General features: G+C 39.5%; 1 protein-coding gene across 13 annotated transcripts in view; it reads left to right on the forward strand.

The window, feature by feature from the left end:
* MYBPC1 (myosin binding protein C1) overlaps positions 1-14,057 on the forward strand; it is a 93,965-nt gene extending 79,908 nt beyond the window's left edge. For 7 of the 13 annotated variants that reach the window (XM_067697698.1, XM_067697703.1, XM_067697700.1 and 4 more), the window contains 7 exons: positions 1,209-1,404; positions 4,136-4,275; positions 5,793-5,952; positions 6,843-6,979; positions 8,627-8,813; positions 10,673-10,731; positions 13,393-14,057. In XM_067697698.1, coding sequence (XP_067553799.1) covers positions 1,209-1,404; positions 4,136-4,275; positions 5,793-5,952; positions 6,843-6,979; positions 8,627-8,813; positions 10,673-10,731; positions 13,393-13,443 — 930 coding nt within the window. In that variant the 3' untranslated portion in view covers positions 13,444-14,057. Of the gene's footprint in view, positions 1-1,208; positions 1,405-4,135; positions 4,276-5,792; positions 5,953-6,842; positions 6,980-8,626; positions 8,814-10,672; positions 10,741-12,194; positions 12,238-13,392 lie in introns of all 13 variants that reach the window. The other 6 variants (XM_067697699.1, XM_067697704.1, XM_067697709.1 and 3 more) reach the window with 4 other exon arrangements.
* The last annotated feature ends 651 nt before the right edge of the window (positions 14,058-14,708 follow it).

The following is a 14,708-nucleotide window of genomic DNA, read 5'->3' on the forward strand; positions in this document are numbered from 1 at the left end:
TTTCTTTGTAACGTAAACTAAAACTCATGTCCTTGGGCTTCCCTGGTGGCGCAGTGGTTGAGAGTCCGCCTGCCGATGCAGGGGACACGGGTTCGTGCCCCGGTCCGGGAAGATCCCACATGCCGCGGAGCGGCTGGGCCCGTGAGCCATGGCCGCTGAGCCTGCGTGTCCGGAGCCTGTGCTCCGCAACGGGAGAGGCTGCAACAGTGAGAGGCCCGCGTACCGCAAAAAAAAAAAAAAAAAACAACTCATGTCCTTGAATGAGATTATAATTGCTCAAAGTCTGCTCTTAAAGAATAGTTTCAGCTGCTAGAGAGAACAGAGAGAGAATTACAGACGAGTCTGAAATGAGCGACACAGTACAGTGGAACAATAATAATCATTAGCATGTAGATGATATTAATGAAACACCTCTGCAGTGTACAGAAGCTTTCTAAGAACTTCAGTTGTGATAACCACCCTGAAGAAAGGTATTCTCATTCCACTTTACAGATTGGGAAACTGAGGCAGAGAGTTTAAGTAACTTGCCCGAAGTCACACAGCTATTAAGTAGTGGAGTCAGGATCCAAATACAGATTCTAGGGTCCCAGGGCCCATGTTCTGAACCATTAGGCTGTGATGTGCAGGCTTTGGAGCTGAAGAGACCAGGCTAGAAGACCAGCTTCCAGCACTTAGCTGCAAGGCCTTGTGCAAGTCATTTAATACCTTTATCAAAAAAAGGGGGGGGGCTTCCCTGGTGGCACAGTGGTTGAGAGTCCGCCTGCCGATGCAGGGGACACGGGTTCATGCCCCGGTCCGGGAGGATCCCACATGCCGCGGAGCGGCTGGGCCCGTGAGCCATGGCTGCTGAGCCTGTGCGTCCGGAGGCTGTGCTCCGCGGCGGGAGAGGCCACAGCAGTGAGAGGCCCGCGTACCAGTAAAAACAAACAAAAAAAAAAAAAAAATGAGGATAATGATACTTATCCTGATGTGAAGAGTAAGGGAAGTTATAAATATCACGTACCTAACATAGTACCTTGCTTGCAGAATGCAATCAATGGGCAGTAGTGAATATTACATTACTGCTATAACTGCCCACCACCAGGCCATTTTCCAAACTTGCCTAGGATGGGGTAAGCCACTGCCCATTTATTTAATGCTGAAAAGAAATGAGACAATCTGATCCCCTCCCGCCTCTACTTTTTCTGTCTTTTTTTTTTTCTTTTAAGGGAAAACCAAGACCAGAAGTAACTTGGAAGAAAGATGGGGCACCTATTGATAAGAATCAGATCAACATTCGCAACTCTGAGACCGATACAATCATATTTATCAGAAAAGCGGAGAGGAGCCATTCTGGGAAATATGATCTGCAGGTCAAAGTGGAAAAATACGTGGAAACTGCATCCATTGATATCCAGGTTGTTGGTAGGTTTGGAGGAGGGAACTAGAACATTCTATATGGAGACAAATTGTCCTTGTCAATAAGGCAAGAGTCAGAATTTCTTCTGTTAGGCTGGCTCTACAGAAAATTCCTCTTTTTAGAATTTAAAAAATTAAGAAGATTGGTTAGCATTTTAGAATAATTTTTCACTGACTAAAAGGACTAACCATGGGAGACTTAGGGCATATATAGAAAATTAATGTATATTACTTTCTAGTGAAAACTATCAGTACTGTTTTACAATCCAGTTCTCTCTTACTCTGTTTCTCAACTCTTCAATGATAAAACTATTTCCCATGTTGAATTCTTGCATTAAGAAAACATTATAGATTCTAGATATAGTTTAACACGTTTCTTACTACATTTAAAATTTGCTAATAGTAACGTTAATGGAGAATGAAGAATTTTTATTAAATGTAAGCAAGGTACACCTAAGCAGAGTTAAACAGTTAAAGACTGAATTGTGGTTGGTCGCGCAGGGCTTAGATACTTACCTCTCCAAACAAGGTTAGTTCTTACTTGTTTGCACCGTTAGGGCAATAAAGGGAGGATCTCTTACAGTAGACCCTTCTCGCTTGAACTGTTCTATAATGTTTGCAATGTCAAGAAGTAAATTTAAGAGCAGAGTTAGGAGAAGCCTTGTCTCCAGTCAATTTTATGATTACAGTTTATCACATGTGCTAGAATTAGAGGCTCCCTAACCAAAGGAGCAGCTTCCTGTGGCAAGCCTTCCCTTAGGTGAAAGCTCATGTCCTTTAAACTAAGCAATCTTTTCGTGCTGACTAAACTGTCTTGATTTTTGTTAAGTTGAAAGGAGTATTGAGGATGTTCTGTGTGCCCTTGGGTCTGGCCTGGCTCCATTTTATTTTATTTAATTAATTAATTTATTTTAAACATCTTTATTGGAGTATAATTGCTTTACAACGCTGTATTAGTTTCTGCTATATAACAAAGTGAATCAGCTATACATATACATATATCCCCATATCCCCTCCCTCTTGCATCTCCCTCCCACCCTCCCTATCCCACCCTTCTAGGTGGACACAAAGCACAGAGCTGATCACCCTGTGCTATGCGCTGGCTCTATTTTAATGGAAGCCCTTGTGGTTGGGTCTGGAAGAGCCTTGCCCTCTGAAACACCACAAAGGACTTTTTTCTTTTTCCTACTTTGCCATGTAGTTACTTTACCAGGTAGTTACGAGCGCCTGGCACGTCACTCACACGCTCAAAGTGTTCAATAAATAGTAACAATTAGTATCCTACTTATTTTATTAGTCCCAAGTTCATGTTTCTGCCATGACTGTAAAAATCTAGCCATTTACTGTTGGGGAGCAAGTGTTTGAAAAGCCAACGTGAACTTTGAAGACAAAGCAGACCTGGGGTGCAGGTGGGAAGTTGAACTGGGAGAAGACATCTGTCTGTAGGACAAGTTGGTGAAAACAGGAGATAGAAAACTGTGGTTGTAGAGACTCATTGTTGGTAATTGTAGAAAGGAAGTGAGGATTATCACTGTGGTTTCCCTCCACCCCCGGAGCCCATGAAGACTGCATGTTAAATGTTGCTTAAAAGAGAGAAAAACATGAGAAAGCACCCTGATATTTATTCTTTTCAATCTGACATTTCGAATAGAAATAATTATAGTTGCATTTTAATACCTGAAAAATATTTCAGGACAGAAAGGGTACTGCTTGCACTGCAAAGGATAACAGATGTGAAATTTCTCTGAAAAAATTAACTACTATGTAGATACGTAATATTATTGTCCTTCCTTGAACCTCTATGCGTGATTTTTTTTTGAGGGGGCCTCCCAATGAAGATTTAGTTTTCTTTTTTATTAATTAATTTTTCTTGAAGTATAGTTGATTTACAATGTTGTGTTAGTTTCTGCTGTATAGCAGAGTGAATACATATACATATATCCACTCCTTTTTAGATTCTATTCCCATGTAGGTCATTACAGAGTATTGGGTAGAGTTCCCTGTGCTACCCAGTAGGTTCTTATTAGTTATCTATTTTATATATACTAGTGTTATATTTCAGTCCCAACTTTCCAATTTATTCCTCCCCCCAAGTTTTCGTTTACTTGACTTTGGGCCTTTCTGAATGTTACTGCAATTTACTGGAAGGTCAGAGGTCACAGAAATTCATAGTGCAGAAAATAAAGTGAAGAAAGACTTTATTTCTTCATGAATGCATTCTACTTCCATAGCATGGAAACACTGATAAATACAAATGAATCTTGGAGGGAGCGATGGCAGAGGAAATAAGTTTTCCTCACTCCCATTAAAGGTGCCTTTTGAGTGCAGCAGAGGACCTCTCTCACAGACTGTGGGCTTCGGGCCTCTCACCGAAAGCTGGAGCTACACAGCCCAGGTAGGCTCTATGATTTCAAGTCTAGCATCAGCTTACCTTTCCCATTAGGCAGGGTAGCCTGTGACTCACTGCCAGTAGTCGGCCCCTGGAGGGATGGTTAATGATGTTTGAAGTTTCATTTACATTTTCCTTTCAAAATCCTTTTCTTTCCATGAAGATGAAAGTGAAGGGTTTCCAGATAAGATTAGTAGGAGTGCATCGTACTTCTCCGGAGAAGAAGAATGCAAAAGAAACGTGGGTAGAAATACAGGAAGGAAAGGACATTTTAAAATATCCTCCTGTAACGAGGTCTAGGTTGGGGGGAAAGTGACCTCACAGTGATGCCATGAATTCATCCTACAGACCGTCCGGGTCCACCCCAAGTTGTGAAGATCGACGATGTCTGGGGAGAGAATGTTGCTCTATCATGGACACCACCAAAGGATGATGGGAATACTGCCATTACAGGGTACACGATCCAGAAGGCCGACAAGAAGAGCATGGTAAGGTCTGGCTTTCTCTGGTTCCGCAGCAGCAAAATAACATTTCATCAGAAGTAAAGGGGGAAGCATGAGGTCCTCTCTGGTGAGGAACTCATGAGGGACATGGAGAAGTGATGTGGCACAGTGGAAAGGGCAAAGCCTTGGGAGCCACGAAGAGTTGGACTTGCATTTCCACTTAAAACCACATACACATGGACAGTCACTTAACCTCTTTGATCTCCATTTCCCTCATCTGTAAAATAAGGACACTGATGTTTACCTCGCTTGTTTATCAAGAGGCTAAAACAGGGGCTGCCCTGGAGGTCCACTGGCTAAGACTCCATGCTTCCACTGCGGGGGGTGTGGGTTCGATCCCTGGGCAGGGAACTAAGATCCTGCATGTCGCGCAGTGAGGCCAAAACAATATAAAGCAACTGGCAGAATGCTCAGTAGAATTCAATAAAGTTATTCGTTCAACAGATATTTACTCACTGTGGATTCTGACTCAGATCTGCACCCATGCAACTTCTTCCTCCTTGTAAAATGAATGTTGGTAGCATGGACTGATGTCTTTAAAAAAAAAAAAATCCAGTTAGAAAAGAAAGATTCTAAAGGTAACAGCATATGCAAAGGTCCTGAGGAGGAGAAGCATTTAGAGGATTCAAGAAGCAACTCAGTTGGAGTATGAATTATTATTATCTATGTTAGATCACCAGATTTTAAATGTTAAAGTCTAGGTCTTTCTGAATCAGAATCCATCCACTACAACTACCAGAGCACAGGCTCCGGACGCGCAGGCTCAGCGGCCACGGCTCACGGGCCCAGCCGCTCCGCGGCATGTGGGATCCTCCCAGACCGGGGCACGAACCCGTGTCCCCTGCATCGGCAGGCGGACTCTCAACCACTGCGCCACCAGGGAAGCCCCAGCACAGTTTTTAACCTTGTTTGAACAAAGAACCTCAGATATGACAGAGATACATTCCTTCAAGGTTTCCAAAAGAGACAGTTCAGCACATACACAGCAAGTCATTATGACTTTGGTGCCCGAGGAAGGGAGCTTTATCACGGAAGGAGTACAAGCATTGATGTCCCAGGAAAGGAGGCATTTATCTGATCTTCAAAAGAGACCTTCTTCACTTCTGGACAGTGCATGCTTTTCTTTAAATGGTTAAAGCAGATGTACAATGTATGTTTATTAGGCCCCAAAACGGGCTGTTCTAGTTAGCATAAAGTTTAAGTTAAACCACATATAAGCCAGAAGGACTTCTTCATACCTCAATATATGAAAATTTCTTCCATCCACATCTAGGGTAAATGAATCTAATGTGTAAATGAAGATTAAATGACGTAGTCAAGTGTAAATCAATTGTAAAGCGTTAAACAAATTAAATATACATTTCTGTTACCCTCAGTATAAAAAATTAGTGCTCTTTTTTCCTCTTAGTTAATGCAACATCCCTGTTATTTATTTGAATCAACAGGTGAAATAGCTGTGTATTTTTAAGTGATTTTCCTCAAATTCTTATTTTTGTTTTCAGGAGTGGTTCACTGTCATTGAGCATTATCACCGAACCAGTGCCACCATTACTGAACTGGTTATCGGAAATGAGTATTACTTCCGGGTGTTTGCTGAAAACATGTGCGGCCTCAGTGAGGATGCAACAATGACAAAAGAGAGTGCCCTGATTGCCAAGGATGGTGAGTTGGAAGCGGGCTGGACATCTGGGAACCTTGATTTTCAGTGATGAGACAGAGAAGACAGAAAGAAAAAGAGATATGGTGAAAGGGGATAAGAATATCATAAACACACATTTAAAATTATGGTAAGGAGATGCAGCCACAGGCCAGGGAATGCTGGCAGCCACCAGAAGCTGGAAGAGGCAAGGAACAGATTCCCTGCTCCAATCTCCAGGGTCAGCGTGGCCCTGCCAACACCTTGATTTTGTATCTCTGGCCTCAAGAACTGTGAAGGAATAAATTTCTGTTGTCGTAAGAAATAAAAAATAATAAATAATAAAATTATGGTAAGAACGTCCAACCAAAATGTTAATCTTACAAGTAAAATATTTTAAGGAAAATTATATTATGATTGCATTTTTTAACGTACACGCTTTCATTCATGGCAACATCCTGGTAGTGGGTCTCTCAATGGCTAAGATCACAGGGGTAGGAAAAAGTCACCATTTACTTTTAGAGCTTGGGTTACTTTTATTCTTGGACACCTTCAAGGATGCTACACATGAGAGCCACTTTTCAATGAAAGGAGAAGTTGGATTCCACCCCTGTCATTTCATTTCCTCATAAACCGTGCCCTTCCTGCCCTTCCTCGTTACTTTCACATTAAAGCACATTGTTGAGCAAAACACCCAGACACTGAATTCTTCCCAATACTTATTTCAGTTCCAGATGACCCCTCTGGGTTTCTTTCCTGTGTGTGATGGGCTGTACATTGGTATCCTTCTGAATGAATGCCCTGTGGCCTTCACACATGTTTTTCTAAGCTCAGGGAAGTTTTCAACGTGAGTCAAGTATGCTAAGAATAATATATTCTCAGGCCAATTTGTATATCTCTAATGCGTGTTTTTAAGGTAAAATCTACAAAAATCCAGTGTATGAAGACTTCAATTTCACAGAGGCACCCATGTTTACTCAGCCATTGGTCAACACCTACGCCATAGCTGGTTACAATGCCACCCTGAACTGCAGTGTGAGAGGAAATCCTAAGGTACCATGTTTTTGGGTTTTTTTAATCACATTAATTAAATTTAAAAATTAATCCCAAACCCCCTCTTTTATATTCACTCTGTCATAATTATAAGTAGTAATATAAACTGAGCTTCCAACTGCTATTTGTGTCTTTTTCTGGGATACGGAGGGGGGTACAGGGTGGTGGTATTGGTGGATAGTAAAGGACACTATTTAAATGTAGAAAAAATATTTATATTTCTTTACTAACTAAGGGATACTTTCTAAGGAAAAACCAAACCACTTATTTTTAAAAGAACGGAGAGATAAAGAGATGGAAGTAATATTGTGTCACCTGAAAAATTAGATGGTGATATTGATTTATCAAGCTTCCTGTAATAGTGTAAAGCAAATAATTGTACTATAGTGCAAGGCAGAATTCGAATGTACAGTGATAAGGGTACAGAGTACCAGGAAGGGAGAGATCGCATCTGACTGAAGAGATTTAGAAAGGATTTCAGGTTTCATGTTGCTGGCATTTGAAAAGAACAGCAAATGAATGAATGAATGTTGCCCATAGAGCTATCTATCCCTGGGTGGCACTGAGAGAAAGTGCCCTAGAATTTGGAAAAATTGCAAACAGTGATATTTTTCCTGCATATACCATGAGCAGAAATAGAGAAGTCATAGGGAGAAGACAGCCTGAGGGTGGGAGGAAGATGCTGAATTCATGTTTAATTGGAGGTGATGTTGGTACATTCAAGCGGGAACGACCAGGAGGCGAGGAGAGCATCGCCAGAGCTTGGGAGAAAGGCGAGGGCTGTGACTCTTGGTTTGGGTGACCCAAGCATGGGGACGCTGCATCCCACCCCTTGGAGCCAAGGCTCTAGAAAGGAATATCAAACGAAAGAGAGTAGTGAAGCAAAATGTCAAGGAGCAAGGTGTGAGCCTCAGGAAGTACTCCCATTTGAAAGGCGGAAGGAGGAAGAGGACGGTGTGAAGGACACTGAGAAGTGCTGTCTCTTGGGTCTGAGCAAGACAAAATCAATAAGAGGGAGAGTGTGGAGGGTGTGCATTTACAGAAGGGAGAAGAAGACAATATGAAAAAGAAATGGCAAGTCAGTGGTATCAACTGTAGTTCAGAAGTCAAGCAGAATGGAGTAGCCTTCCTGGGATATTGATCTGGGATTATCCGTTTGGAGTAGATCCATCCATTGCCACCAGGTGATGAAAACAGATGTCAGAAGAGAGATTAAATGGTGAGGAGGCATAAGCAGCCCATAAAGAATTAGAAAAGCATATCAGGGAAAGGAAGTAGAGAAAACTGGCTAGTGATGGCGCCTTACAGGGATTCTTTGAAAAACACTGAGCAATATACACTCTCCAGGATGAGTTAACCTCATGGACCTGTAGATCAAATTTAAATGTAACTGAATCTTGGGGAAGATTGCCCCAGGGCTGTCCTCTGAACAAATCTGGCTGGCTTCTTCAGAACTGCCCCTTCGCTTTCTTGCCAAGCATTAAGTAGAATTTAATCTGAGAGAAACGGTTCTCAAGTTGACGTGGATTCTTCTTAGATGTAGTAGTTTCTTTCTAAGCCATGCTTTAAAATTCTGTCACTGGCTTTGATGGTCTATTATTAGGCTAAGTACAGATATGTTTTGCCCTAATTTGCTTCCATCTTCAGCCCAAAATTACCTGGATGAAAAACAAAGTTGCTATCGTGGATGACCCAAGATACAGGATGTTCAGCAACCAGGGGGTCTGTACTCTGGAGATTCGAAAGCCCAGCCCCTATGACGGAGGCACCTACAGCTGCAAAGCCGTCAATGACCTTGGGGCAATGGAGATCGAATGCAAACTGGAGGTGAAAGGTATGACATCCCAGATCTTGTGTAGACTGAACTGAAAGAAAATCATTTAATTATTGTGCTTACTGCCAAATCCCAATTACTTGCCAACATTTTCTGGGGGAGGGGAGGAAGGAGGGAGAAGGTTTGGGGAGAGAAGACATTTTTACATTCTGAACTCACTCTTATTTGTGATGGCTACTTGATTTTGTAAGTTGACTTACTTTCATCTCTTGCAATTCTTGTTAACTAAAGCACTATTAATTCCAATGAATTGTGGTATGTGCACAGCATGGTAACAATGAATCAAGTCAAAGGGGTATTACTTTGGTGATGTAGTCCATCTTAGATAAATAGAAGCCTCATGTAAAAACGCATCTAATGAAACTGCAGTTGAGGAATTTAACTGTTTTTGTGAAACTTTCTATGTATATGTAAATTTACTAATTTAGTATTTAATATTACACATGTAGAATTCAGCATACACATATTATAACCCATTCCTTTAAAAATCTCACTAGAGAATTTCCATTTGTAGGTATGCATTTCATTTATACTAGTTTTCAGAAGTGTTGCAGGTAATGTAAACCAAGAAAACACATGAAGATTTATGTGGTAGAAAAGTCTCAGTGTAATTGTCCTCTTAATCAATTTTCATATTAATTGAGTATAATTTGTATCCTGAAGTTTTTTTCTTGACAATCAATACCTTTTGGGATACGATGAAAACTCTTACAGCTGTCAGAGTCACCGTTAGGAGATAAGGAGTGACATGATCCTAATGTCTTTTCTCTCATTCTTATTGCATTATTTTGCCATTTTGTGATAACCAAAGTCTTTACTTTTCCTACCTCTCTATAATGAAGAAATTATAATCTAAAAGTCAGATATAACTTTATAAATATCTATTTTAGAAAAAACGTAGTAAATGCCTAGGGTATTTATGTAAACAATAACAACAACAACAAAAGAGTTTTTTAGTCCTAAATCTAGTGTAAATATAGTAGAGAAACTTCTCGAAAAAATTTTTTCCTTCTGTAACTTTAAAAAACCAGTATTCTCTCTGTTATGATTTTTGTCCATCCTCAGATAATACAGGATAGTAGATTCACAATTGAAAGAAAGAAAATTTTTAAGTTTTTTCCCTCTTAAATGTAAAGCATATAATATTCGTAGAAAATTTCAAACTTTACTATTGAGATAGTGGATACAAATTTAAATGTTGTTCTTTTAGCTATTTATTAGCTTTTTTTTTTTTTCGGCTGTGCCACGTGGCACGTGGGGTCCTAGTTCCCCAACCAGGGAGCGAACCCGGGCCCCCTGCACTGGAAGCATCAAGGCTTAACCATTGCACTGCCAGGGAAGTCCTATTTATTAGCTTTAAAGGCAGATTAAGGTCATAGTTGCAAACACATCTGGTTTCTAAACTCCTTATTAGTTCCACGGTATTGTTGGTACTTATGTTCCAACACCCAAAAAACAAGAACGCAAAAATCAAAAACCCAATACCACTTCTGCATGCTTTGAAAATACCTGAATGTTGCTAATGATATAAAATGATGGTTTCAAAATGGTTCAAAATTTGGGGTCCTCCATAAGTGAATAATGTTATGCATATAAATGCTATATTCTTTCTAGTAATTGTATAGTAATTGAATTTAATAACATAAATAATGTATTCTAGTATATAAATTCATAATAAGATATCAACTGTGATATATTAGTAAAAGCTTTTGGTCCTAAAAGTAAAGCCACCATTATTTATCATCAGATTGTTATCTGATAATAGGTGACTTGAATCAAGTTAAGCTGTGGAAAAAAAAAAAAGTAAGACTGTCAACCGAGAATAAATAAATACTGGTGCAAATATTCTAATTCTGCAGTGATATATCAAGGAGTAAATTCCCCTGGACAACCAATCTTCCTGGCGGGGCAGCAACAGGTTTTATAAGTTCATATCCCACTGGATATTTCTTCTTTCCATTCCATTCCTCTTACATGAAATCGCACTTTGCATGTAAAGCTTGTCTTTCTCATTTGCTTTTAAATGTATTTCTTAGCAGCTCATGGCATACAGTGGTTATGCCATGAACAAGGAAGGCAAAATTATTCAAGGATATTAGGTAATATAGGAATAAGTGTTGTCAGAAAACTAAGGACCATACCACAGGTTCCCATAAATAAAGCCAGAAAGCCACATTTGAAGATGACCTCATTTTAGATATAAGGTTACCAAAATTTGGGAATCATTTGGCATTTCTTTAATATTTTCAAGTGTAGAGAGAGATGTTCTTCCTTTAAGATAGCTTCCAGTGTGGGTTCGTTAGATTCACGTTGAAGTTCAGAAAATTGAACATTTTTCCATTGCTAAGTTGTAGAAAAATTGTTGTGGGCATTTTTGATGGGGAGAGGACACAGATAAAAAGCTATTTGGACTGGTTGAATCCAATATCTGGAAACTTTCATATTTAAGATTTTCCAATGAAAAATTCTCTAGTAGAATGTCTGTAACCCATCTATCCGTTGAACATTTTGGATAATTTCGTGGGACCAAGATTATTTCATATATTCATGAATTTAAAAGGAAAGAATATTCTAGGCTCCATTACTAAATGTATTAAGCAATAAATGAGTCCTACAGTATATGTATGATTGATCCCCTATTTGGAAGAGCAAATTAAGAGGTTCTCTGGGGCTAGGTGAACAACCTGATGTAAACTCTGATGACATAGACCCATGCCTGAGTTTACAATGTTTGCTCTCTGAATTTCTAGAGATAACATCAACTTTCGAAAGAGGAAAGAATTAGGACTCTTTCTTTAAAAGTTTTGTAGATTGCACGTATAGTCACTTTCTAGCCTGTTTTTTTAAGCCTTGCATTTAGTTAGATCAGTCATATATAGTCAGTTCAGAATACAATATTCTAGAATAGTCTAATTTCTATATCCACTTGATAATTTTGCCTTTTAGAATTTCAACATATATATATGTATACTAATGCTTTGTTGATTGTCCATGTTTTTCTGTTGTTGAAAAACACAATATATATATGTTGTAGGGGGGTTTCTTTAGCTAATGGTTTGGAAACTGTTACCATAATTATTCACTTTACAGTCGAATTGGCTTTGCCACCTGTTCAGGCAAAGTGGTTGTGCATATTAATAAATGTTTTACCTATTAATGATCCTTTTGAAGTGACTGGATCCCAGCCCTTCATTCCGTGCGCTTCTATTTTCCTGTACTTTTCACCTGACTAAGGATTAATGAAATCACCTCATCATAATCGTGACCATAATTTCATCCAAGTACTCAACTTTGGTTTTAGCATTTTATTAATGCTTACAACATGTCTCTCTCTCTCTCTCTCTCTCTCTCTCTCTCTCTCTCTCTCTCTCTTTTCCTTAGTTGTAGCACAGTAAGGATTTTTGAATGTATATTATCATCTAAGGTAAGCTTTCATATGGTTTTGGCATATGAAGCTTATGACTGTCATAAGCCATACCAAGCCTGTGGAGTATGGCATGATTTTCATTATGCAACCCAATGAAAATAGACTATTTAAACTCCCTAACATTGTAGTTTTAATGTGTATTTCAGTATCTTGCCATTAACAGCTAGTACTTATTCATCACAACAATCTTCTGTTGACATGAAGCAAGTTGTTGAATGCAGTAGAGCATGAATTAAAGCATTTAATGTAGATGAAAATGAGTGATACCCAAGCATTCTGAGCTCTTTGCATCAAGGAATGGACATGTACATAAGTGGCATCATTTCTACCAATATGTGACTTTTTAAAAAAAAAAAGGAGAATGACTCTCCCAAATTGCATTAAAGAAGTTTTAAGAATGTTCAAATGGCATGCTGTTTTTGTCTGGATGTGAATTTATTAGCAAATAGTAAAACACTTCTCTAAAGGACCATTTTTATGGTTTCGTGGGTTCTCTCGTGAAGGGTACTTTTATTTTTTAAATATAATTCAGAACCATGGAGGGTAAGTATGAAATATTAGTAGGTGTTTCTCTTACCTTCAGAAGGCATTGGACAGGTTTTACTATTTTTAACAAAATATTTCCAGTTTTTGCACTTTTGACAGTGTATGAATAGCCAAAGTTAAAGGAGTAGTTCCTTTTTTCTTCTCCCATGTGCTTGAATGGGAACTCTTTGTGCTTAATTGAAAGGAACATTAACAAACTGGAAACAGTTCTTCCCACTGACTTGTAACATGATTTGCATTTATTCTGCCATTCATTCAGAACACTTAAATCATCTATAGAGGAACCTCGAAAAGAGCAATCAAAACCTCGAAAAGAGCAATAAACACTCTCCAACTAGTGAGGAATTTGAGAACGAATAATAGTAGGGAACAAAAAACTGCTGTGGGTCTGCAGGGAACTTGCTTTTCCTTCTAGATGCCAAATGTTTTAGATTCTAAAGGTGCTAAACCCAGGAGAAGCTTTCCAAGTAGGGACTGAGTGAATCTTTGTAACTAACTGGAACATAATTAGTCACGTTTCCAGGCAGCTAGTCAAGAAGTCTTGTTTCAGGGATTTTTCACGTGTAGACGGTTTTGACTTTGCCTTTTCCTTCTCGTCCTTTCTAGGTGGTCTTTCCTTCTGCAGGCTCCTCTTGCAAGGTGTGCCTCCTAGCGTAATTGATTCATACTTGCGAGAATTGCACTCAAGCAATCCTGAGGAATACTAAGGGCCTGGGCACTGCCGCTCTGCTCACCACTGCTTTGAAATCGGGTTGCAATGAGAAAGCATTTTCTGTTTTGCTCCCAGGCTCCCAAGTGTGGTTGTTTTCTTTCCTCCTGATGTTGAAAAAAAAAAAAAAAAGATGTTTGCACAGATTGCTTAATTAAAAATTGCAAACAAAATCTCATTTGAAGTTAGCATTTTGGTCATTGTTGTCTGTGCTTGGTCACTGTACGTTCCAAAAAAAGCAAGCTATAGAATAAGCAAAAGCATTTATTTTAATTTAAAATAGTAGGCTCTAAATGCTTTGTTTTCCCCTAGAGTAAAAAAATGGTACAATACACCGTAATAGAATCTTAAAAACACATCTTTCTTTTGATCTAAGAGATTTTTCTAAGCAAAGAAGAGTTGTTTATTTCATACAACCCTACTTAACACCAGGGGATCTGTGCCCTTTTCCCCATTTAAAGTCATTACAAGACTTTTTAAAGTCTTTCAGACAAGTTTTCTCAACAGAAGGGAAAATGTATTCAATAAATGGTACAATAAATCTGAAGTGTTTATGATGAAATGACACAGTATTCGTTTATGTGTTTCGGGTTTGCATGATCAGCCAGAAAGGATCTTGGGAGCCAAGATGCTACCAAACTCAGGCCTGACCCAAATCACGTCTCTGGCATAGCATCCTGGCCAAATCCACCAGAGTTCCTGCCAAGACAGCTAGTCACAGTGATGGAGAGCTGTTGCAGACTACAGAGCAGTCACAGATTTAGACTTTGCTGATGGCCTCCATTCAAACTGATGAAAACCTTTCCCCAAATCTAGAAACTGAGAAACGTTCGTGCAAGCCTGTCATCTTTTTAGCAACATCCTTCACTCTTCCTGATGTTACAGAGAAAGTCTCCGTTAGGGAAGTGTAGTAGAAGGGGGAGTCAAGTACCGTACCATTATTGTTTTCTCCCTCGCCTCCCTCCCTTTTGTTCTTTTGGCCTTTTGTTCTAGGAGCTAAATACATCCTGACCTACAGGGAGACCCACAGCGTCCTGGGACGGCATCTTAAAGTTTCTGCTCTGCTTCCTTTCCAGATCAGAGCTGGGAAGATGTGATGATAGCCAGGAACCTGGGTAGTAGTTGTGGGGCTCATAAAGGGAAGGAGTGAATGATCCAGGTAGTTGCAGTACTTTGGAGAAAAGCAAGGGAAAACTTGAGTTCTTGTCCAAAC

This window comes from Pseudorca crassidens, chromosome 11, assembly GCF_039906515.1.
Source record: "Pseudorca crassidens isolate mPseCra1 chromosome 11, mPseCra1.hap1, whole genome shotgun sequence".
Classification (NCBI taxonomy): Eukaryota; Metazoa; Chordata; class Mammalia; order Artiodactyla; family Delphinidae; genus Pseudorca; species Pseudorca crassidens.